Below are 23,461 nucleotides of genomic sequence, written 5' to 3'. Positions count from 1 at the left end.
GCACATGTTTCGTTTACATTCTACATTACAGATAAAACTTGTGATCCTATAAGTACTTTTAAATACTGTTACAGTGCCAGCGACTGTCTGTAAGTAGGCTGTGCATTCTTGCTGTGCATACACACAGGTTTCCTCCCTTATTCCAAAGGTGTATGGATTAATAGGTTTTTGGCCACATGGTATGATTGGGCAGCTCATTGAGCTGGAAAGACTTGTTACTGTGCTATATCTCTAAATAGTCATATGGCCAAGGAATCATGCCTGTTTGAAATTAAGCTATTCCTGTGCCAACTGCAATAAAACATTTCTCCGGAACTCAACAGTTGGTAGTAAAGTCTAACGACAGTAAAAATACAAGTTGCCCTTACTGGCAGAAAGATTTATCTAATCTATCTATCTATCTATCTATCTATCTATCTATCTATCTATCTATCTATCTATCTATCTATCTATCTATCTATCTATCTATCTATCTATCTATCTATCTATCTATCTATCTATCTATCTATCTATCTATCTATCTATCTATCTATCTATCTATCTATCTATCTATCTATCTATCTATCTATCTATCTATCTATCTATCTATCTATCTATCTATCTATCTAATCAATATGGATTTTGATAATGAACCTTGATATAAATTTCATATAGGGTGAAACAGTGTCAAATGTATGGAAATACTGGATCGCCAACAAATGAGGTCTGAACGAATCTCATTTAAAAGTTACAAGGAAAGTGAAAGCTTCCAAAAACTTACCACAAAGTGCACAATACAGAAGTGTGTTGTGCTAATTACAACAATGGCAACATTTACTACTACCATAACGACATAGAACATAGAATAGTACAGCACATTACAGGCCTTTCGGCCCACAATGTTATGCCGACCCTCAAACCCTGCCTCCCATATAACCCCCCACCTTAAATTCCTCCATATACCTGTCTGGTAGTCTCTTAAACTTCCCTACTGTATTTGCCTCTACCACTGACTCAGGCAGTACATTCCATGCACCAACCACTCTCTGTGAGTAAAAAAAAACCTACCTCTAATATCCCCCTTGAACTTCCCTCCCCTTACGTTAAAGCCATGTCCTCTTGTACTGAGCAGTGGTGCCCTGGGGAAGAGGCATTGGCTATCTACTCTATCTATTCCTCTTAATATCTTGTATACCTCTATCATGTCTCCTCTCATCCTCCTTCTCTCCAAAGAGTAAAGCCCTAGCTCCCTTAATCTCTGATCATAATCCATTCTCTCTAAACCAGGCAGCATCCTGGTAAATCTCCTCTGTACCCTTTCCAGTGCTTCCACATTCTTCCTATAGTGAGGCGACCAGAACTGGACGCAGTACTCCAAGTGTGGCCTAACCAGAGTTTTATGGAGCTGCATCATTTCCTTGCGACTCTTCAACTCTATCCCTCAACTTATGAAAGCTAACATCCCATAAGCTTTCTTAACTACTCTATCTACCTGTGAGGCAACTTTCAGGGATCTGTGGACATGTACTCCCAGATCCTTCTGCTCCTCCACACTCCGAAGTATCCTGCCATTTACTTTGTACTCTGCCTTGGAGTTTGTCTTTCCAGAGTGTACCACCTCACACTTCTCTGGGTTGAACTCCATCTGCCACTTCTCAGACCACTTCTGCGTCCTATCAATGTTTCTCTGCAATCTTCGACACTCCTCTACACTATCTACAACACCACCAAACCTTTTCATCTGCAAACTTGGCAACCCACCGTTCTACCCCCACATCCAGGTCGTTAATAAAAATCACAAAAAGTAGAGGTCCCAGAACAGATCCTTGTGGGACACCACTAGTCACAACCCTCCAATCTGAATGTACTCTCTCCATCACGACCCTCACCTTTTGCAGACAAGCCAATTCTGAATCCTGGACAACATTGGACAAATATTTTAATTTACAATCTACAGACTTTGATAGTACAGAATTACATCTGGGATAAATACTTCATGTATTTTAAGAATCATAGAAACTTAATTTATTAGTATTTAGAAAAATATTATCTCTTTTGTCTTCTGATGTACAGTGTTGCCCCCATTTCTCTACTAAAGTAAATAATTTAGCTATTTTTAACCTTTAGTCTTCCAGATGAAAAAGGATCTGGTGCTTTTTTGGCATGTATGATGAATAAACACTTCTTGGGCTTTCAACTGGGTGCAAGTATCGACTATAACTGATGTTTTGATGACAAACTCTGCCATTTTTATCAGGAATTATACGTGGGCATGTTTGGTCCTGTGGTATTTATACTCTGTAGGCTGCCCCTTCTGATTGGTTAGTCCTCATCCAATCATGTTTCCGGTCTCCCACCTTGTTTACAATTGATTTCTAATTTTTACTTTGTTACCAGGCAGTCCCAAAAGCCATTGGTGCAGCACAGTAGTTTTGTGCTATCAAAGTCAGTTCTGTGGCCATTGCGGATACATTGTTCTGATACTGCCGATTTCTGATGCAGGATTGGTTATCATCAATACCTATACCCAGCTGGAAGCCCAAGAAGAGTTTATTCTTTCCAGACAGTTTACTTAGTGAATCAAATGTACTAATTAATGTTAGATAATTGTGGTCTGAAGCCATCAGGTCATCAAATTACACCAGCTGTGATGAATCATTTCTGCTGGTATTTTAACAGTGATGGTTGAATTTCAAGTTCAAGTTTAATTATCATTCAGCCATGTATGGATACAGCCAAATTTAAATAGTGTTTCTCCAGGGCCAAGGTGCAAAATACAGTACCAGCAGTCATACACAGCACGAGGCATGCATAGCAAATGTAAGATAGTGGTAAACATGCAGTCACGTAAAAAATATATTGTATACCCCAGATCCCCGAGTCCATAGATGTTGTTAGCAAGAACAAGCCCGCAGCGGTGTGCAGACGAACGCAATCCAGCTTGTCTTCCAGTGAATTAATATTGGAGGGTAACACTGACCCCAGCATGGATGTCGCACCACACTACTTCTGTGTCATCTTTCCTGGGTGACTGAAACAGGTAGCCCAGTCCGTGCTACAACCAAGGCCATGCTGGTCCTCCTGCTGTCGGTCCCGCCAATAAACCAGTGAACCAGACCTGCAGCATTCCACATTATCAATGTCCAACAGGGTCTTAATGATCACAAGAAAAATGACGAAGACAATTTGATGGCCAATTCTTAGGTGCCACGTAATGCCAAGCATATTCAATATATAAATGGTTTAATGTCAATGGCAAATTACATTTAAATAATACTTTTGAGTCAATTTTTGTAATATGAATTGTGGGTTAGATTGTGCCATTATCACTGTGATGTAAATATTGTTCTTTTTTAATTTTGTAATTACAATTTGTCTTGTAAAGTCAAGTTTGAGATCTGGAGAATTTTATGGTTCAGAAAATGACTTCTGTATATCTGATAATACACCGATTACCTCGTAGAGTGCAACATATACTTTTAATTTACAGTAACTTACCCTTTCTTGATATCACATAGTACATTGTCCAAGTTTCTTGTATTTCATGCCATGATAACTTTTGCAGTTTATTGATTTAAAAACTGCTATTAAAGTTTCTCATGCATGAATTTTCTTCTTTTAACTTCTCAAAAAAATACGTAGGACATATAAGACACCAAATGATACTTGAACATTTTTCATGTGGAGCAAAAAAATTGATACAAGAAGTTGGGCAAAGTTTTGCTTTCCAATCTTCCAGTAAATGCTCTTGAGAGCACTAAAGAATTCCTATGAATTTCCAATTTTCTTTCCACCTACCATCTCTATACTTTTGGTGGAAAACTATTTTCAAATACTCTTTGAGTGAAAAATTTCTTAATCATCTCACTATCCATAAGTTAAATTTGAGCCTCTGACTATTTTATGATTTTTAAAAATTGCTCAAAGTAATTCAAGAATATGCATTCAAGTGAAATACAAATTCACCTCTTTCAAATAAACTTTGTACTGGAGAGGTCTTAATTGAGAATTTTAAGGGACTGAGGAAGGTGAAGAGAATATGGCAGTAGATGTTGATCACATGAACTTTTGACAATGCGTATGACAATGTCTCTCAGGCAATTAAGTAACGTAGTTCATTGTGAACTGGTAAAATGAATACAAAACTGGCTTGGTCAAAGAAGACAGATGACCAGTCTGTGACCAGTTTTGTTCTATAAGTATCAGTGCTGGGGCTTCTGCTTGCAATATACAGTATGAGGAAAAAAATTGTAAGTGATCTGATTGGAAATATTTCAGTAGATGTGTAGCTTGGGTGGTTGATGGTTGGGTTGTGTCACTCTCCAATCATGGCAATTCACTTGCAAGTGTTTTGTCACCGTGCAAGGAGACATCATCAGTGTGCTATTGATTGTGGTGAGTTCCATCACCATGCAGGGAGACATCGTCAGTGTGCTGTTGATTGTGGTGTGTTCCGTAACAGTGCAGGGAGACATCGTCAGTGTGCTGTTGGTTGTGGAGAGTTCCCCAAATGCTTGGCCTTTATATATGTTTCAATCTGATCTGATTAGTAAATATGCAGATGAAACAAAAATTGGTGGTGTTGTGGATAGTGAGATAGATTGTTGAAGGATGCAACAGGATGTAGATCAGTTGCTATTTTGGGTGGGACATGTCAGATGAAGTTTAGTCTGGAGAAGTGTGAGTTGGAAGGAAAATATACAGACAATGGCAAGACCCTGAGGAGCATTGATACATGGAAGGATCCTGAGGGTGCGAGTCTACCATATGTACATGGGGTGGTAACAAGTTGTACAGCATCGTGACATTCATCTGTTGAGGCACTGAGTGTAAAAGTATGGAAGTGATTTTGCAGCTGTATCAAATCCTATATTAGGGTTGTGTGAAGTTCTGTTTGCCATATAAAATGAAGAATGTGGAGGCTTCTCTTGATATGTCCATTGTGTGTTTCCAAGCTCTGAAATGCCAATTCTTAACTTGTGTGGCTGAAGCACCTTTAAGTCCCCACATCCCCAAGGCGTTTCACATTGGGACAAAAAAATTACATCAGCCCTGCATTAACATTTGAGCTGTTACGTTTGAAGAGGTGTTCCATAAAGTGCCATAGTGATATATTGATGTAGATAAGATTCTCTAAATATTACCTCATCACCATTGCATTTTTTTCTTTACCAGCATTATGTAAACCTACCAGAGGTGTGACTGCATTGTTGGTAGCTGGTCATGAGTGCAATAACATGGACTCTGCATCCTATGAAGCCTCATGACTAACTATCAAACGCACAAAAAAAAACACATCTGCTGAAACTCATGTTGATCTCACCCACACAACCAGCTAAATAAACAAAATACCTCCAAGTTGAACATCACTGGGATTGAAGCACTAAAAATATCAAAGGTACGGCATGTATTTTGACGAAGGACTTGGATGTTTTCAAGTTGCCTGAGGTTGAGGCAATAATCTAACCCATTTTAGTGGGAGTACCTGTCGTATAGATCTGAGAAGACCAAATCATATCTTAATATCATTGGATACCTACCAAGACCCACTTCACTGGAATGTCATGTTAGGTGACACTCCAGTGAAGTCAGAAAAAGTAAAAATCATCTGACCGGAGGATTTTTTATAGCAAATTGGAAGTTTCATGGTCATAGTGAATAATTCCAGTTTTTCTAATCTCAGATCTTTTACTTAATTGTATTTAAATTTCCCAGCTGTTGTAGTTGGGTTTTAAATATTTTTTCTTCTTCTGGGTCCTGTCCATTCTCAGATTACAAGCCCAGTAATACAGTCAAGTGGCTTTCACATTCTAGTAGTCTAGTATTACTTTGGGTTTTGCAAGAACAGTTTCAATCTATAGCTCAACATAGTAGTTTTCCAACATGGATACTTGAGGTTAATTCTAAACTGAAGGAAAAGTGACTGCTCTTGGCATCACTAATGCTTGTGAAAAGTCAGTTGGGATTAAGCAAAAATACTCTCCATTGATGTGAAGCGTATTTGAGGTGAATTAAAGATAAATACTGTAGAATATACAGAACAAACATGCTATTTAGTCAAGATAGTTTATGCCAATCTCTGTACACTATATGCATACTCAGATTTCATCCCCCATTTGTCAGCTTTTCCATGTTTTTTTATTTTCTTTTTGTGTATTCATAATAGAAAAATCTAAGCCTCATGCACTTACTGTGGTAGTGAGTTCCACATTTAAACTCTCCTTGAGTTTAAAAAAAACATTACTTTCTTTTCAAGTTAGATATACTATACCATCTAGTTTCTGATTCTGTCACAAATGAATCAATTCTCTTTGCATCTACATTGTCCAGCATATATTTCTAATTGTAATGATTTCTATCAGGAAATGTTTCTTAAATTCTCTGTGTGCTCAGTCTTCACTGTTTGCTCATATCCCTGAGATTTCAGGGAATTTTTTTTTCATGTTCTCATCTCCACTGTTCAATTTTCTGATAAAGACCAATCAGATCAAGTGTATTATTACTGACCTATAACATGAAATTTGATATTTTGTGGGAGCAGTACAATTACTATGAGTTACAATAAAAAATAAGTTGTGCAGTAGAGGAATAGTGAGGTGCTGTTCATGGGTTCGTGGGCTATTCAGAAATCGGATGGCTGTTCCTGAAACATCATGTATGCTTCTTCAGGCTACTATACCATCTCCCTGATGATAGGAATGAAAAGGGGGCTTGTCACAGATAGTGAATTCCCTTAATGATGGATGTCAACATTTTGAGGCATTCCATTTGAAGATGTCCTCGATGGTGGTGAGGCTTGTATCTCTGATGGAACTGGCTGAGTCTACAACTCTCTGCAGTCTTTTGATCTCTTTTGATCCTGTGCATTGTAGCTTCTGTAAAAGGTGATGCAGCCAGGTCAGAAAGCTCTCCACGGTAGAAATCTGAAAACAACCCATGTTGTATATGACCCTTGAAGGAATTTGTGATTACATTGCCTCAAGAATTCAAAATGGCACTGCCACTTATAATCCTATGCTACCTTTAAGCTCCATGCAGGTCAGTACTTAAAGATTCAATTCTTGCAAAGATGCTTTGTTGCCTTTGTCAACAATTTGTCTGCTTTATAATTAAAAGAAATTACCACATAGAAAAGTTACAATTCCCAGTCTTCCTCCCAGCACCTGATCTTGTGAGCAATTGCTCATGTCACATATCTGCCGAATTAATGTCCTTGCAATTTTGATCTTAGTGGTTGTTTGCAGTCTTTCTAAATATGAATGACAGTTACTGTTAGAAAGGCTACTTTAACAGAGGCATTTGCTCATTGTTTTAGTCCTGCAGCATCTCGTCAGATTATTATAAAAGCAAATCGCAATTAATATAATAACGATGCATGTTAATGTTTATGTATTAGCTGCATAATGTTATAGCCTGAATCACCAAACCTCATGCTTAAAATTTCATAATTATTTACACTAAGATCATAGGACTCGTTTGATCTAATAGTTGCAGTAAACACTCACTTCAGGGACCATATTAGGCATGGGTAGGAGAATCTCACATGACAGGTCCATGGAACATTGAACGAGGAAAGCCATGAAAAGTGAAAATGGGGGAGGTTAACAGGTGTCAGGAACAGATAAGTTGTTAAAGCTGATGTGGTAAAATTACAACAACCCATTGTTCAGAAATCACAGTGTGGTGGCTCACTCAATACTTATTTCCATGCTCCATTTTAGCACATGGGGTCCAGTTCCTTCCATCCCTCCCTTTAAATTCACTGGGTACTGTTTTTCATGTTTCCTTTAAACTTGCCTTGTTCACTGGAAAATTTATTATATTGTATAACATTTGAAAAAAGAATAATTTGAGTTGAATTATTACTGGGTGTAATATTTCCAAGTCTGGATAATCTACCAGTGTGGCACCATTGAAGTCTTCAGGGTACCTGATTATCAGAGTTTTACTATACTATGGAGGTAGAAATATGTGGATTTAGGACAAGTGCAGCACCATGAGAAGACTTTATTTGAACCACATTGGAATGATCACTACAAATATCCATGCATAAGAAGTACAAATAAAATCTGACACCATATATGCAGAGAATTGAGGTCAAAACCATATAAACTATTACATTGCACAAAATCATTTAGATTTTAAAGTAAAATGTGTTAATTTCTCTCAGCCAGCAGGATTCCTACCCTAATGCAAAAAGCCCATTGTAGGCTGAAGAACTGAAAATAGCCTTTTGTCCTTTAAATGATGCATTGTCAGTTCTAGCAGTTTATCTAGGTGCTAGAAATCCTGTAATTTTATTCAAATATCCCATGCATACAAATGTTCTGACAAACAGTTCTACAAACTGCAGTGAGATTAGTTGCTATTTGTGTGTTTCTGTTGCTTGCAAGTAGACTGCCATTTTCCCCATATATAGTCATTTACCCCCACAAATCAGAAGAAAAGCTCCAATATGTGCTTGTTAGAAATATGGATTGTTAATTTGGGTCTCTTTCATTGCATAAAACCTGACCTTGACCCTTTTCACAAAATATACATTGAACACTGCTTACTTCATTGTCTGGCCAACATTTGCACTGTTCTGCTATGTTCTCATCAGAAAATGTTTATGCAATAGAGCAAAAATAGTTCAGGTCTTTTGAAGGTTAAGTTTATTTTTTTGAAAAGCTTGCACAAGATCTCTGGATAAAACCTTTAACTTTTGTAGGACAGATTTCCAAATCATTTGAGTACTTCAGGTCCACAGTACCACCTATATATTAAATATCCTTGCCTCCATGCTACTAATAACTTGTAAAACTTAAATAAATCCTGCCAGCTGAATAAGAGTTTTAATAATGCATCAAGCTGTGGATCAGCAGTTTAACTAATAGTATGGTAAAGTGCATAACTAAATATTACATTATAAACAAAAGAGGAATTAATATTGTTAATTCAGACTTCAAAATTTCATTCACCTTTCCCTCCAATGTCTGACCTATATCACAGTGAAACCTCTTATAGGTGTATAAGATGACGAGAGGCATTGATTGTGTGGATAGTCAGAGGCTTTTTCCCAGGGCTGAAGTGGCTAACACAAGAGGACACAGTTTAAAGGTGCTTGGAAGTAGGTACAGAGGAGATGTCAGGATTAAGTTTTTTTTACACAGGGAGTGGTGAGTGCATGGAATGGGCTGCCGGCAATGGTGGTGGAGGTAGATATGATAGGACCTTTTAAGAGACTCCTGGATGGGTGAATGGAGCTTAGAAAAATAAAGAGCTATGGGTAACCTTAGGTAATTTCTAAGTAAGTACATGTTCGGCACAGCCTGTATTGTGCTGTAGGTTTTCTGTTTCTATCATCACAATTGGAATATCAGAAAAATGCTTCAGCCATTGTTTTGACTGGTGATCGTCAAGCACCCTTCCGCATTAACGGTTAGCTTTTTTTGGAGATATGACACACCTGATTAATGTTACACGGACTCTGCAATTATTTGTTTCACATGAGAGACCTTGTACTGTTAAATCTGCTGAATGTTATTTGGATATTGCACAAGAGTGGAATATTTTTTTAAAAAAGGTATTTATAATTAATGTTGGGGTTGACAGAAACTGCATATTCTGCCTTTTGAGTACACAATGTGTATTTGTCAAAGGGTATAGCTACCCTTTTAATTCAGCAGGTCAGGCAGTGTTGTGGGAATTGAATAACAGTTAACATTTCAGGCTGAGACCTTCCAATAGGAGTGGAGCGAAAGGGGGAAGAGGCCAGAATAAAAAGGTTGGGTGGGGGGGGGGGGAGAGGGGAAGGTGGACAATCTAGAAAGTGATAGGTGAAGTCAGGTGGGTGGGGGAGGGTGACTGAAGTAAGAAGCTTGGAGGTAGTAGGTGGAAAAGGCAATGTTATTCAAGCTCTGCCGGTTTGTGACTGATCTCCATGGAGCCTAATTGTATGTGTCTTACTCTGCTTTTATCTGCGTTCTGCCAAATGTTTTGTATTGTGTCAGTCAAATATAATAACTCAGCATTTGTTGTTTGATTTGAGGATACTTTCACTGCACATTGGCAGATGCAAAAGTGTCAGTGTGAGATTTCTAAAGGTTATTTAGTGCAAGGTATAAGAATCAAAATGCCCTCCAAAATCTGAGAGGGACAAAGTATGTATGGAACATGCAGTTGGAGGACCTAAAATGTTGGGAACCAATAGGAAAATAGAGAATATAAACCAAATTTTAAAAAACATGCTTTTCAAGTCAGATGAAAAACATGTGTTGTTCAGACTGCTTTGGATAGTTACATTCAACAAAAAGTCATTATTTTAGGCAATACCGATGTTTAGCATATTGGTCACAAATGTACATTGTAATGCCAACTGCAACAATACTATATGAGTAAAAGATTACATTGAAAGCGAAAAGTGGGAAAATGTCTCCTAATAAATGTAAAAACAAGAAATGTTTGTCAATGCAAAAGGCTGAACAAGAAGCAGGCCACAGAATTTGGTTTTTTTTTAATGTTATGTGACATCTAATCTGCAAATGTAGGGTGCATTTTAACTTGATGTAATAGACTTGATGGAACTACCTAATTTAATGTAAAATGATCCACTGTAATATCATTCTCCCTGTGATCACATGGATTGCTTCATTTTCTCCCGCCCCCCCCACCCCACAAAGGCATTGGGCTGGAAGTAATGAGTATGTGGGTAGAAAAAGAAAAAAAACTTGGTCAGCACTGATCAGATAGACCAACGGGCCTCTGTCTGTATATGCATACAATATGTATTTTAAAAAATAGTATCCAGATTTTGCTTTTAACAATACTGATAAAAACAGTAGATATATTTTCTTTCCAATCTCTCAGTTAAGTCATACATTTTCAATCATTTGACTCTAGTTCAGTTGCTGCTGAATTCCTGCCTTTATGTCTCAGCCTTCCAACCCAATCCTCATGACGTGCCACCTTTTCCCCTGTTCAACTCTCTCCTATGCACCCATTCCCTAAGAATTGACTTTAACCCTTGCAGACCTGCAACTTAACTTTTTTTAGACTATTCAGATATTTCCTTTGGAGTTTAGATTCCGTCTCATTCAATCATGCCTAATGAGTTCAAAAATATAGCATCGATCATTAACAATTTCAAGTATAACAAGTGATTTCATCAGCTAATTTTTTTATGTGAATATGGGCCAAACTTGTAATCAGTAACTTGCATATCAGTTAAGTTATTTGGACATCTTGTAGAATGTTAGATATCATATGATGGTGTAGTCAGTTGTATTGTCTTTTAATTTATCAGATACTGAATTTTTTTTAGAAGTCCCTTTGCTTCAGTTAAAGGATTTTTACTTTTCACTTTATAAATCCACAGTGGGTTCCTTCAGAACCAAATAAAAAGACGTGCTTTGGTGCATACATTACCCCATGCTCTTGAATTCAAGAAGATTTTTGTCATTTGACTGTACATATATACAACAAAACAATATTCCTGCAGATAATAGTGCATCCATGAAACATATATCACACACAGACCACAAAACAAAACAATAGACAATAGGTGCAGAAGTAGACCATTCGGCCCTTCGAGCCTGCACTGCCATTTTGAGATCATGGTTGATCATCTACTATCAATACCCGGTTCCTGCCTTGTCCCCATATCCCTTGATTCCCCTATCCATAAGATACCTATTTAGCTCCTTCTTGAAAGCATCCAGAGAATTGGCCTCTACTGCCTTCCGAGGCAGTGCATTCCAGACCCCCACAACTCTCTGGGAGAAGTACTTTTTCCTTATCTCTGTCCTAAATGACCTACCCCTTATTCTCAAACCACGCCCTCTGGTACTGGACTCTCCCAGCATCTGGAACATATTTCCTGCCTCTATCTTGTCCAATCCCTTAATAATCTTATATGTTGCAATCAGATCCCCTCTCAATCTCCTCAATTCCAGCGTGTACAAGCCCAGTCTCTCTAACCTCTCTGCGTAAGACAGTCCGGACATCCCAGGAATTAACCTTGTGAATCTACGCTGCACTTCCTGTACAGCCAGGATGTCCTTCCTTAAACCTGGAGAACAAAACTGTACACAATACTCCAGGTGTGGTCTCACCAGGGCGCTGTACAAATGCAAAAGGATTTCCTTGCGCTTGTACTCAATTACCTTTGTAATAAAGGCCAACATTCCTTTAGCCTTCTTCACTGCCTGCTGCACTTGCTCATTCACCTTCAGTGACTGATGAACAAGGACTCCTAGATCTCTTTGTATTTCTCCCTTACCTAACTCTACACCGTTCAGATAATAATCTGCCTTCCTGTTCTTACTCCCAAAGTGGATAACCTCACACTTATTCACATTAATCTTCATCTGCCAAGTATCTGCCCACTCACCCAGCCTATCCAAGTCACCCTGAATTCTCCTAACATCCTCATCACATGTCACACTGCCACCCAGCTTAGTATCATCAGCAAATTTGCTGATGTTATTCTCAATGCCTTCATCTAAATTGTTGACGTAAATCATAAACAGCTGTGGTCCCAATACCGAGCCCTGTGGCACCCCACTAGTCACCACCTGCCATTCTGAGAAACACCCATTCACCGCTACCCTTTACCTTCTATCTGCCAACCAGTTTTCTATCCATGTCAATGTCTTCCCACGATGCCCTGAGCTTTGATTTTACCCACCAATCTCCTATGTGGGACCTTATCAAATGCCTTCTGAAAATCGAGGTACACTACATCCACTGGATCTCCCCCGTCTAACTTACTGGTTACATCCTTGAAAAACTCCCAACAGATTAGTCAAGCATGATTTACCCTTGGTAAATCCATGCTGGCTTGGCCCAATCCTATCACTGCTGTCTAGATATTCCACTATTTCATCCTTAATAATTGACTCTAGCATCTTCCCCACCACCGATGTCAGGCTGACAGGTCGATAGTTCTCTGTTTTCTCCCTCCCTCCTTTCTTAAAAAGTGGGATAACATTAGCCATTCTCCATTCTCAGGAACTGATCCTGAATCTAAGGAACATTGTAAAGTGATTACCAATGCATCCGCAATTTCCAGGGCCAACTCCTTTAGTACCCTAGGATGCAGACCATCTGGACCTGGGGATTTGTCAGCCTTTAGTCCCATCAATCTACTCATCACCGTTTCCTTCCTAATGTCAATCTGTTTCATTTCCTCTGTTACCCTATGTCCTTGGCCCATCCATACATCTGGGAGATTGCTTGTGTCTTCCTTAGTGAAAACAGATCTAAAGTACTCATTAAATTCTTCAGCGATTTCTCTGTTTCCCATAACAATTTCACCCAATTCCTTTTTCAAGGGCCCAACATTGTTCTTAACTATCTTCTTTCTCTTCACATACCTAAAAGAGCTTTTGCTATCCTCTTTTATATTCCTGGCTAGCTTGCGTTCGTACCTCATTTTTTTCTCCCCGTATTGCCTTTTTTAAGTTCTGTTGTTCCTTAAAAACTTCCCAATCATCTGTCCTCCCACTCAACTTAGCTCTGTCATACTTCCTTTTTTTTTAATGCTATGCAATCTCTGACTTCCTTTGTCAACCACTGTGGCCCCTTTCCCCCCCTTTGAATCCTTCCTTCTCTGGGGGATGAACTGATTTTGCACCTTTTGCATTATTCCCAAGAATACCTGCCATTGCTGTTCCACTGTCTTTTCTGCTAGGCTATCCGTCCAGTCAACTTTGGCCAGCTCCTCCCTCATGGCTCCATAGTTTCCCCTGGTCAACTGCAACACCTCCGAGCTGCCCTTATCCTTCTCAAATTGCAGATAAAAACTTATCACATTATGATCACTACCTCCTAATGGCTCCTTTACTGCAAGATCGCTTATCAAATCCTGTTCATTACATAACACTACATCCAGAATAGTCTTGTCCCTGGTCGGCTCTCGTACAAGCTGTTCCAAGAATGCATCCCGTAGGCACTCTACAAACTCCCTATTCTGTGGTCCAGCACCAACCTGATTCTCCCAGTTCACCTGCATGTTGAAATCCCCCACAACTACTGCGACATTACCTTTGCCACATGCCAATGTTAACTCCCTATTCAACTTGCACCCAATATCCATGTAACTGTTTGGTGGCCTGTAGACAACACCCATCTGGGTCCTTTTGCCCTTACTGTTCCTCAGTTCTATCCACACAGACTCTACTTCTCCTGACCCTCTGTCCCCCCTTGCAAAGGACTGAATCTCATTCCTCACCAACAGGGCCCCCCCTCTGCCCACATTTCTGTCCCTACGATAGCACGTATACCCTTGTACATTCATTTCCCAGATCTGATCTCCCTGCAGCCATGTCTCCGTTATCCCAACAACATCATAGTTACCCATTCGCACCTGAGCTTCAAGTTCATCCGCCTTATTTCTGACACTTCGTGCATTCAGATGTAACCCCCTGGGTCGCCTCAGGCTCGCTCAGCTCGTTCTCGTCTAGGGGGAGCAGCCTTCGGCCCCACCAATCTGGGTAACCAGCTGGTGTGGACGCTGTGTGATGTCCCCGCCTCGCCCAAAAACAGACAGTACACCATATGCAATTAAATGAGTACAATTTATAAAGGTTACTATAACTAAGTGATTAATAACGATACAGTATATATGAAGAAAAAAATAAAGAAAAGGCGCCAAACTTATCAAAGTCCAAACCACTTCATGCATAACCGTTGGAGCTCAATTACTGAAGTCTTCTGGCCACCATTCGATCCCCTCCGAACTCCTTGACTCGCAGCTTAGGACCATCCGAAGTGGTCAACCAAGCACATCGAGCTTCATCTCCTCTCCTCGGATTACCTCCTGGCCTTGGACCCCCGCTTGGGGTCCGTTCCTCGCCCAGCTGACAGCTTCGCGTCCTCTCTCTCTCAGCCCCTTGCGCCGATCTCCCCAAAAGCCCGCCAACAATAGTTTACAGACTCAGAAGAAAGAACAACATTAATCCCAATTGGTTTACAAAGGAATACAATTCTCATTATCAGTAAATTTCAACCCAAACAAGCTTCCAGCACTCTCTCGCAACAAAGAAGCTTTCCTGCTTTTAACAAAACAAAGAAGCCATTTTGATTACATACACAGTAACAAAGAAAAAAGAAGAAACCCCCTTTACACAGATATAGAATTTTTAGCCCATTTCTCATCTCTCTGTTTGAATCGCTGCCTATTGTGCTTAACCCAGCTCCCCGAACTCCCATCAGGCTATATGCCCCTAGAATTTTGTTGTCCTTCCTAAATTTACTTATTCTTTCAACACATTTAACTCCATGTTCCGTCAGACTATCCCTCTGTACATGTGTCCTCCTTATCACAAAATATTTCCACAAATAAGTTAATGAAATATAATGCAAAATGTATGTGAAGTGTGCAGCACAAGTAAACAGCTCACTGTCCTATTGACAAGACCTCAGTGGTGGCAGGGTAATTCATTAGTGTCATAGTCTGGGGGAGGAAGATGTTACCCAGCCTGGCAGTCTAAATCTTGATGCTCCTGTACCTTCTCCCTGATGATAGTGGGTCAAGGAGATTGTGGGATAGATGTTAGGGACAATGTTCTCAGTAAATGTCACAAATGGGGGAGGGGCGGAGACCCCAGTGATCCTCTCAGTGGTCTTTACTATCCTCTCAAGGGTCTTGGAGCCCAATGCCTTACAGCTTCCGTACCACACTGTCAAAGGTGCTCCTGTAGAAAGTTGTTGGAATTGGGGCACGCATACCTCAATCTCCTCAGAAAGTGTAGTTGCTGCTGTGCCCTCTTCACTAATGAGGAGGCGTTGAGAGTCCAAGTTACTTCATTTGTGAAGTGGACACCAAGGAACTTAGTGTTCTTCACTCTGTCCATGGCAGAGCCATTGACGTGCAATGGAGAGTGGTCGACCTATGCATTCCTAAAGTCCACAGTCATCTTGGTTGTCTTGTCTGCACTGAATCTCAGGTTGTTGTTTTCACTCAATATACCAAACCCTCTACCTCCTCTCTATGCTAACTCATCATTGTTGCTGATGAGTCTAGCCACTGTTGTATCATCAGTGAATTTAGTGAAGCGATTTGAGCTGGATCTGGCAGTGCAGTTGGAGTCAGCAGTGGACTGAACACACATCCCTGGGGTCCACCAGTGCTCAGCGTGGTAGAGTTTGAGATATTGCTGCCAATTTATACTGAGTGGGGTCTTTTTGTCAAAAAATCCTATGTCCGGTTACAATGAGGGCTGTTGAGTCCCAAAAAGGACTGTTTACCCATCAGCCCCTGAGGGATGATAATGTTAAATGTCAAGTTGAAGGCGATGAACAACATCCTGGCTTGTGGGACATTGTTTTCTAAGTGGGACAGGATGGAATAAAGGGCCAAGGCTTTGACACCATCAGTGGACTGGTTTGAGCAGTAGATAGACTGGAATGAGTTCAACGTTGTTGTGGTGCAAAACACTTCATGAATGTTGAGGTCAATGCCACTGGGCAGTAATGGTTTAGGCTAGTTACCGTCGATGGTAATGATGGTAGCTGCCTTGAAGCCTGCAGGGACTGTTGCAAAGTGATGTTAAAGATGTCCATTTAGACCTCTTTTGGCTGGGCCCTACAATATCTCAGCACCTGACCAGGGTATGTTGTCTGGCCCTGCAGATTTGTGTGGGTTTACTCTGGCTAGGGTCCTCCTTACCTCTGCTACAGCCAGACATGGTGCCTGTTCCGCAGGGGGAGAGATGTCACATCATTCATTGCATTAAATCGTGCAAAGAAGGCTTTCAGCAATTGGGAAGGAGACATTATTCTTTCCATATATGTAGTTCTGGTTTCTGTTTTTGCATTCATGTTGATACAGATTGCGATTTGTAATTACACTATTTTGCTGTATGATCTACTATAACATGCCAGAATTGAAGGTTGAGAGTAATTGATTTGAGTTGAAGTTAATATGAACAGGAAGCAGACTATTTAGTAGAATGATCAAAACACAGTAATGTGAACAAAACATGCACAAGAAAAATTTGCATGTGCGGGCAAAATTATTCATATGGTGATGTGATGTCCACCATTTTGGATTTAAGGGAATAGTGGAGGCAGGAGGGAAGTTGTCATTGTGAACCATACCAATCATGAATTACATTGATCACCATAAAATAGTAAGCTAGAAAAGCCTATTTAATGAAAAATATTACAAGAACTAGTTAAATAGGCAAACTACCTAAAGATATGAAACATCAATGACCCAATGAATTTTTAGAATAACTTGCCTTACTTTGTTAAAATTATAGTCTAGAATGCAAAAGGATGGAAGTTTATTGTGCATTTAGATTTAGTCTCTGATTAAAGCGCATCTGGAGTACTGTATTTATTTTTGGATATTTCATTTCCAAAATATTTATTGGTACTTGAGTGGGTGCAGTGTAGATTCACCAGAAAGTTATCAAGACAAATGGGATTAAATTATGTAGGCAGTTTACAGGGACTGGGTTGGCATTTCCTTGTCTACATTAGATTAAGAGGATGTTTTTGGGCTGTTTTAAGATGATTACAAATTCCTATGTCAGGAAGCTGTTTATTGACCACAACTCAGCATTTAACACAATTATTCCTACTGTTCTCATCAAAAAGCTCCAGAACCTAGGCCTCTGTATCTCTCTCTGCAACTGGATCCTTGACTTCCTAACCGGAAGACCACAATTTGTTTGGATCGCAAATGACATCTCCACCTCTCTGACAATCATCACTGACGCGTCTCTGGGATCTGTGCTCAGCCCACTGCTGTACTTTCTCTACACATATGTGGCTAGGCATAGCTTAAATGCCATCTGTAAATTTGCTGACAGTATGATCACTGTTGACAGAATTTCAGATGGTGACCAGAGGGTGTACGGGAGTGAGATATGTCAGCTAGTTGAATGGTGTTACAGCAACAACTTTGCACTCAACATCATTAAGACCAAAGAACTGGTTGTGGACTTTAGAAAGGTGAGAGTACACAGACCAGTCCTCGTAGAGGGATCAGAAGTGGAACGAGTGAGCCGTTTCATGTTCCTGGGTGTCAACGTCTCTGAGGACCTAACCTGGACCCAATATATCACTTCATCTACAAAGAAGGCATGTCAGTGGCTATATTTCATTAGGAGTTTGATAAGATTTGATATGTCAACAAAAACGCTCAACGTCTGCAAATGTACTGTGGAAAGATTTCTAGTTGGCTGCATCGCTATCTGATGTGGGGTGGGGGGTGCTACTGCACAGGATTGATGTAAGCTGCAGAGAGTTGTAAACTTAATCAGCTCCATCGTGAGCACTAGCCTCTGTATTATCCATGACGTCTTCAAGAAGCGATTTCCCCCAACAAGTTTGCATCCATTGTTAAGGACCCCTGTCTCCCAGAGCATGTCTTGTTCTCATTGCTACTATCAAGAAGGAGGTACAGAAGCATGAAGGCACACATTCAGTGATTCAGCAAAAGCTTCTTTCCATCAGCCATCTAATTTCTGAATGGACTTTGAACCCATTAACACTACCTCAATACTTTTTTTTATTTTTTATCTTTGCACTACTTAGTTAATTTAACTATTTAAAAAAAATATATGCTTACTGTAATTCAGTTTTTTCTCTAATGCATTGCATTGTACTTCTACTGCAAAGTCAACAAATTTCACGACAAATGCCAGTTATGTTAAACCTTATTCAGATTCTGATTGAAGAATTTGGTAAGATAGAAATTAGTCCCTTTGAACCTACCACAAAGAAAGGGCATATCCTTAAAATTCAGATTTGGCATTTCAAGAGAAGTATTAAATTTGCACAGCACATGAATCTGCTTCCAGAGCTGTTTCTGAAATTGAGAATATATTAATTTTGAAGTGTAATTTCTTAAGAATTATTTACAAATGTTAAAATGTTTTGTAAGTAAATCCAAAGAAGTAATTGGGCCATAATATTGTAGAGCGTGTTGTCACTTGAACGGATTAGCATTGAAATAACCAGTCAAAAATTTCAAGTATGCATTTTCTGCTGAACTTTTAATGTTATGTGTTTTGACTTTGATTCTTATCATTGTTTAAAGCAAAAATAATAACCCCTGGCCATACATTGGTTCATTGAAGACAATTATGAATTTCATCACTGAAGTCTTGCCTTGGAGAGGTGGTTGCAACATTATGGAAAGCAGTCCATTCATGGATCTTTATGTATGTTGTGCAGTTGGGGTAGGTTGATTGAGAAACTTTGTTTTGTACAAGTTTGTGAGGTCCAATTTCTCATGCACTTCATTGAATGAATCAACAATGACTTTGAGGTCTCCAGTTGCATGACTATGAAAAGTTTGGTGGTAGAGTGATCTTGTTTCAGTGGTTAAGTTAAACAATTTTCCCTGCAGGTAAACTTTGAACAATTGGGAAGCTTGTTGGAGATGACGCATAGTATTGTGACAATATATTATTGATGATGCAGCCTTGTTTGATGTTCTGAAATTAGACTGGGTCTCTGGTGACCCGGTTGCTTAGAATCCAAGCTGACATGTCATCATGTAGGATGAAGATGCTTGTGAGAACAAGTACTTGACAACAGTACAGCTTTCAACTAATGGAGTCAAAGGTTTTTGAGCTGTCAGAAAAAGGCATACGTAATGGTTGATGCTGCTCACTGTGTAGAGGCACCCTATAGCAAATTTTGCAGGAAGTTTAAATTGTTTAAAACATTAAGTTGGTTGCTGACTACAAGTTTATTTCAGATTGTTTTATTGCTATCCTCCCTTTTGTTTTCAAGTATGGTTAAATTACAGTTAATTTAAAGAGATTCATCTTTGAAATGTTTGTAACATTGTATCAACTGCAATTCTCTGAATACAAGATTCTTGGTAGGAGTAGGGTATCTAGAATGCTGAAATTACAGACTCTGTATTTTAGTACATGCATTCTAAAATATACCACACATGCTATCATATTGAGAATGAATGAAACCTTGAGTGTACAGACTAGTATTTGTTCAGGAATGTATTTCTGCAGGCCTCGATGTTATTTGACACTTCGGAACAAATATTGTAATTTCCTTTCCTTTTTCCCCCCCACTTTATTTTAACTCTTCATTCTCCAAAGATACTGGTACATTTTGTGCTGGGCTCTCAATTTTGTGATTATCTTCGTGTAAACCCGACAAAGAAGGAGCACAAACTGCGCTGACTATGAAGCTTGTTGATTCAGCAGAGGTTTACAGGCAATCATGTAAATTGATAATTGCCTATCAGACTTAGTATCTTGTGAATCAAATCCACCACTGCCACCATGGTTTGATTCATTCACAATTCCCCTGTAAATGAAACTGTCTGTCATGGCTGTGTGTTATGATTAGCTGGTTTTGACAGCTAATATTTTATAAATATGAGGCAATAACAACAAGAGAGAATGCCAAAACCATTTTATCAAGCTGTACCATTCTTGCCCATTAGTAGACCTAGAGATCTCAGAGCCTTAACTAAAACAACCATTTTAACAGTAAGGAAACAGAAAATCTAAATAACTCACAATAATAGTTTAGCAGACAAGTTACCAAAACAAGAGAGAGGGTAGGCTGCCTGTGATTAAATTCTTCACCCAAAATCAGCTCAAACTTTTCTATCAAGTACTTAATGGCTGCAATTGCTGCAGCACTACAGAGTATCCAAACTACATGTAAACTTGATTTGTTTACGACCTCCCTAAGAAGCATAAGATCAGTAACATGGACCATCATCACTTATCAGTTTCCCGTCAGGTTGGGCATTATACCAACTTGGATACATTACCTCTTCATAATCAAAGATTTTTGAGCATTCTGGATTCCCTTCTAGATACAATTTTCGAGCTACATCATTAAGACTGATTATTTTCTTGGGGGAATGAATATGTAAGTGTGTAACCTTGCCAGCATTCTCCATTTTCCAAGAAGATGCTCATTTTAAAAGCTGCATATTTATTGTTCCATAACATCAACAGAATCTGCTGCAGCTCATCTGAAAATTTAATTATTGCTTTTGTTATTTCCTAATTCTGTTAATTCATTGCTCTCCTGACCTTTCCATCATCTAGTATCCACCCTTCATTAACTATAGTTATCATAGCTGCTCTGATATGGCATGCATGTCTGCAGGGTGTGCCAGTAGGTCAGGCTGTGCGAATGGAGAGAGAAAAAGAACGAAGCTATTATCACTGATGGATGGCCTGACCTCTTCCAATACAGAGAAAATGAAATACCTGAAAATATAGAATTTGCCATTGAGTGTGGAAAGTTCCAAAATGCTTAGATGAGCTGTTGTTTTTCAAACTCATATTTGACCTTGTTATAAGTTCCACAGATGGGTGCGAGTGGAATATAGAATTAAAGTGGTAGAAAATTGGAAACACAGAGTCACCACCACTGCGTAAGTGCAGGTATTCTGCAAAGGGTCACCCAATCTCCATTGGGGAGGAGACTACATTATTGAAATGAAATAGTACATATAGTTTGAAGAAGTGCAAATGAATCACTTCTAGAAGGGAAGAGATAGAAGGATCGATGTTGAACTTCCTGTAGTTGTACAGGAAACTTCTATAGAACATTTCAGAGAAGGAAGAGAGTTGGAGTATATGAAAGGGAACAGTTCCTTTATGAATTTTGATAAGATGGGGTAAAATATATTTACTGGTGGAATTATGTTGAAGAAATCTGATTGAAGGTGGAGAAAATTGTGACAGATAATTTATTGAATGCCAAGGCTGGCAAATGGAGGGTCAAAACCAAGGGATCTCTATCTTTGTGCTGAGGAATCTTCATCATGAGATGTTGACTGTTTCTCTTTCCACAGAGGCTGCCTAGCCTGCAAAGTGATTCCAGTATTTTCTGTTAATAGAATCAGAGAAATGCAGCGTAAGAGTAGGCCCTTAGGCCCACTGATTATGTGCCAGCCATCGGTTTTGTGGTTCCAGCATCCGCAGTTTTATGTTTTTATCTGTTCCTTTTTTTCAAGGAACTTATTGTGGTTGTGGGGGACTTTTATGGAGAGAAGCTATTTCTCAAAATGAAGCAATTTATTTTGAATCTAAATTTTATCCATGTTAAATTATACATTTAATTTCTGACACGTTAGCTTTAAAAACTTGAGGATCTTGGTTAAAAATCAAACCTGTAAATGTGTTTCTGACGGAGCTTGTTTCTTTCCTGCTGCAATTATGAAACAGAAATTTTATATAAGCAGCTGGGAGAAAAAAGTGTTGTAAAGTAAGCTGAAATGCTGCACCATAGGCTGGAAAACCACAGTACTGATTGCATCACCCTGCTTCCTCCTCCTTCTCCTGCTCCTCTTTCTCCCCTCCCCCAAGTGAAAGCCAAGCAGCTGACATTATCTTCGGTAGATTAAATGGGAAGTTGTATTCTGCGTCATCACAGGCGTGCTGTTTGGTCGCTGATTGGGCAGTGCTGTAGGAAGTAATGCATTGCTGTGAAAAGACGCTCGAGCCAGGTTTTTCAGAAGCAAACAGAGCCAAAGAATGTACTTCAGTTGTGACTTTGTGAAAGGTTGTCAGTTATACAAGGAAATGCAAGGGGAAGTATTCTGGTGGTTCTGCTCTGTGCATTTATATTTTTCTGGTAGTTAGACTGAGGAGTTCTGAGCTCCACCTTTCTGGACTGTATTTACCAACATCATAGGAAGCAGCTGGCAATATTTGTTGGAATTGGCCGTGATAGGCCACCCTTTGTTTTTAAATCGTATCATTTAGTCTTCATTGAAGATGTTGTTGTGGCCTGTGGAAGGTGAAATTGACCTTCAAACTACCCTCCACGTTGAGTTAGTTTTCTAGCCAGCTACTGAGTTCATCTGCATTCAGCATTGCTGGTACTGGAAGCGTGCGTCATACAGAAAGACCGCATGATAATGAAAAAAGGACACGAGGCCAGAGCTGCGCTGTTTTTGAAAGGAGTGAGGGGATAGCAATACGCGATATCGTATTTAAACAGCTGGGAAAGCTGCTGTGATATATCTTGTGGCTGCTGCTCACCAAAAGACATAATGTTGAGCCTACAGGACTCCGTGTTTTTTGAAATTAGCATCAAGTCTCTCCTGAAGTCTTGGAGTAGCAGTAGTTGTAAGTAAATACAATCATATTTAAGTGCAGATATCATCATATAAAGGCTTGATGTTTATAAGAACTGTAAAATGGAAGAATGTTCCTAATTTAACCTGTTAAATTACTATATGGGTAGTTTTCTATCACTTTTCCTTTTGATGCAAATAAACCAAAATAATCCATTGTTTTAAAGAACCCCTTTGTTATTTTCATTTTTTTCCATCATCCTGTAGGCAACATTTTAAATCTGCTTTCTTTTGCCATCACACCAATAACATGCCTGAATTTGAATATTCATTTGCCTGTTACCAGATCATTTAATAATTAATTATAACCAGTAATATTGATATGTCAAATTAATTTTACACCTAGTGGTTAATATCTTTATTGATAGAAGTAAAATAATGGCTGTGTAGCTAACTACGGATTGTAAT

At 39.2% G+C, this 23,461-nt stretch overlaps 1 protein-coding gene across 10 annotated transcripts in view; it reads left to right on the top strand.

The window, feature by feature from the left end:
* fryl (furry homolog, like) overlaps positions 1–23,461 on the top strand; it is a 346,929-nt gene that overhangs the window by 74,333 nt on the left and 249,135 nt on the right. For 2 of the 10 annotated variants that reach the window (XM_059989163.1, XM_059989160.1), the window contains exon 1: positions 22,501–23,045. The exons of 7 other annotated variants lie outside the window; for them this stretch is intronic. In XM_059989163.1, coding sequence (XP_059845146.1) covers positions 22,970–23,045 — 76 coding nt within the window. In that variant the 5' untranslated portion in view covers positions 22,501–22,969. Of the gene's footprint in view, positions 1–22,500; positions 23,046–23,461 lie in introns of those variants that run through there. One more of the 10 variants, XM_059989162.1, reaches the window with a different exon arrangement.

Source organism: Hypanus sabinus, chromosome 14, assembly GCF_030144855.1.
Source record: "Hypanus sabinus isolate sHypSab1 chromosome 14, sHypSab1.hap1, whole genome shotgun sequence".
NCBI lineage: Eukaryota > Metazoa > Chordata > Chondrichthyes > Myliobatiformes > Dasyatidae > Hypanus > Hypanus sabinus.
The sequence above is the reverse complement of the archived record's forward strand: the minus strand, read 5'-3'. Positions and strand labels throughout refer to the sequence as shown.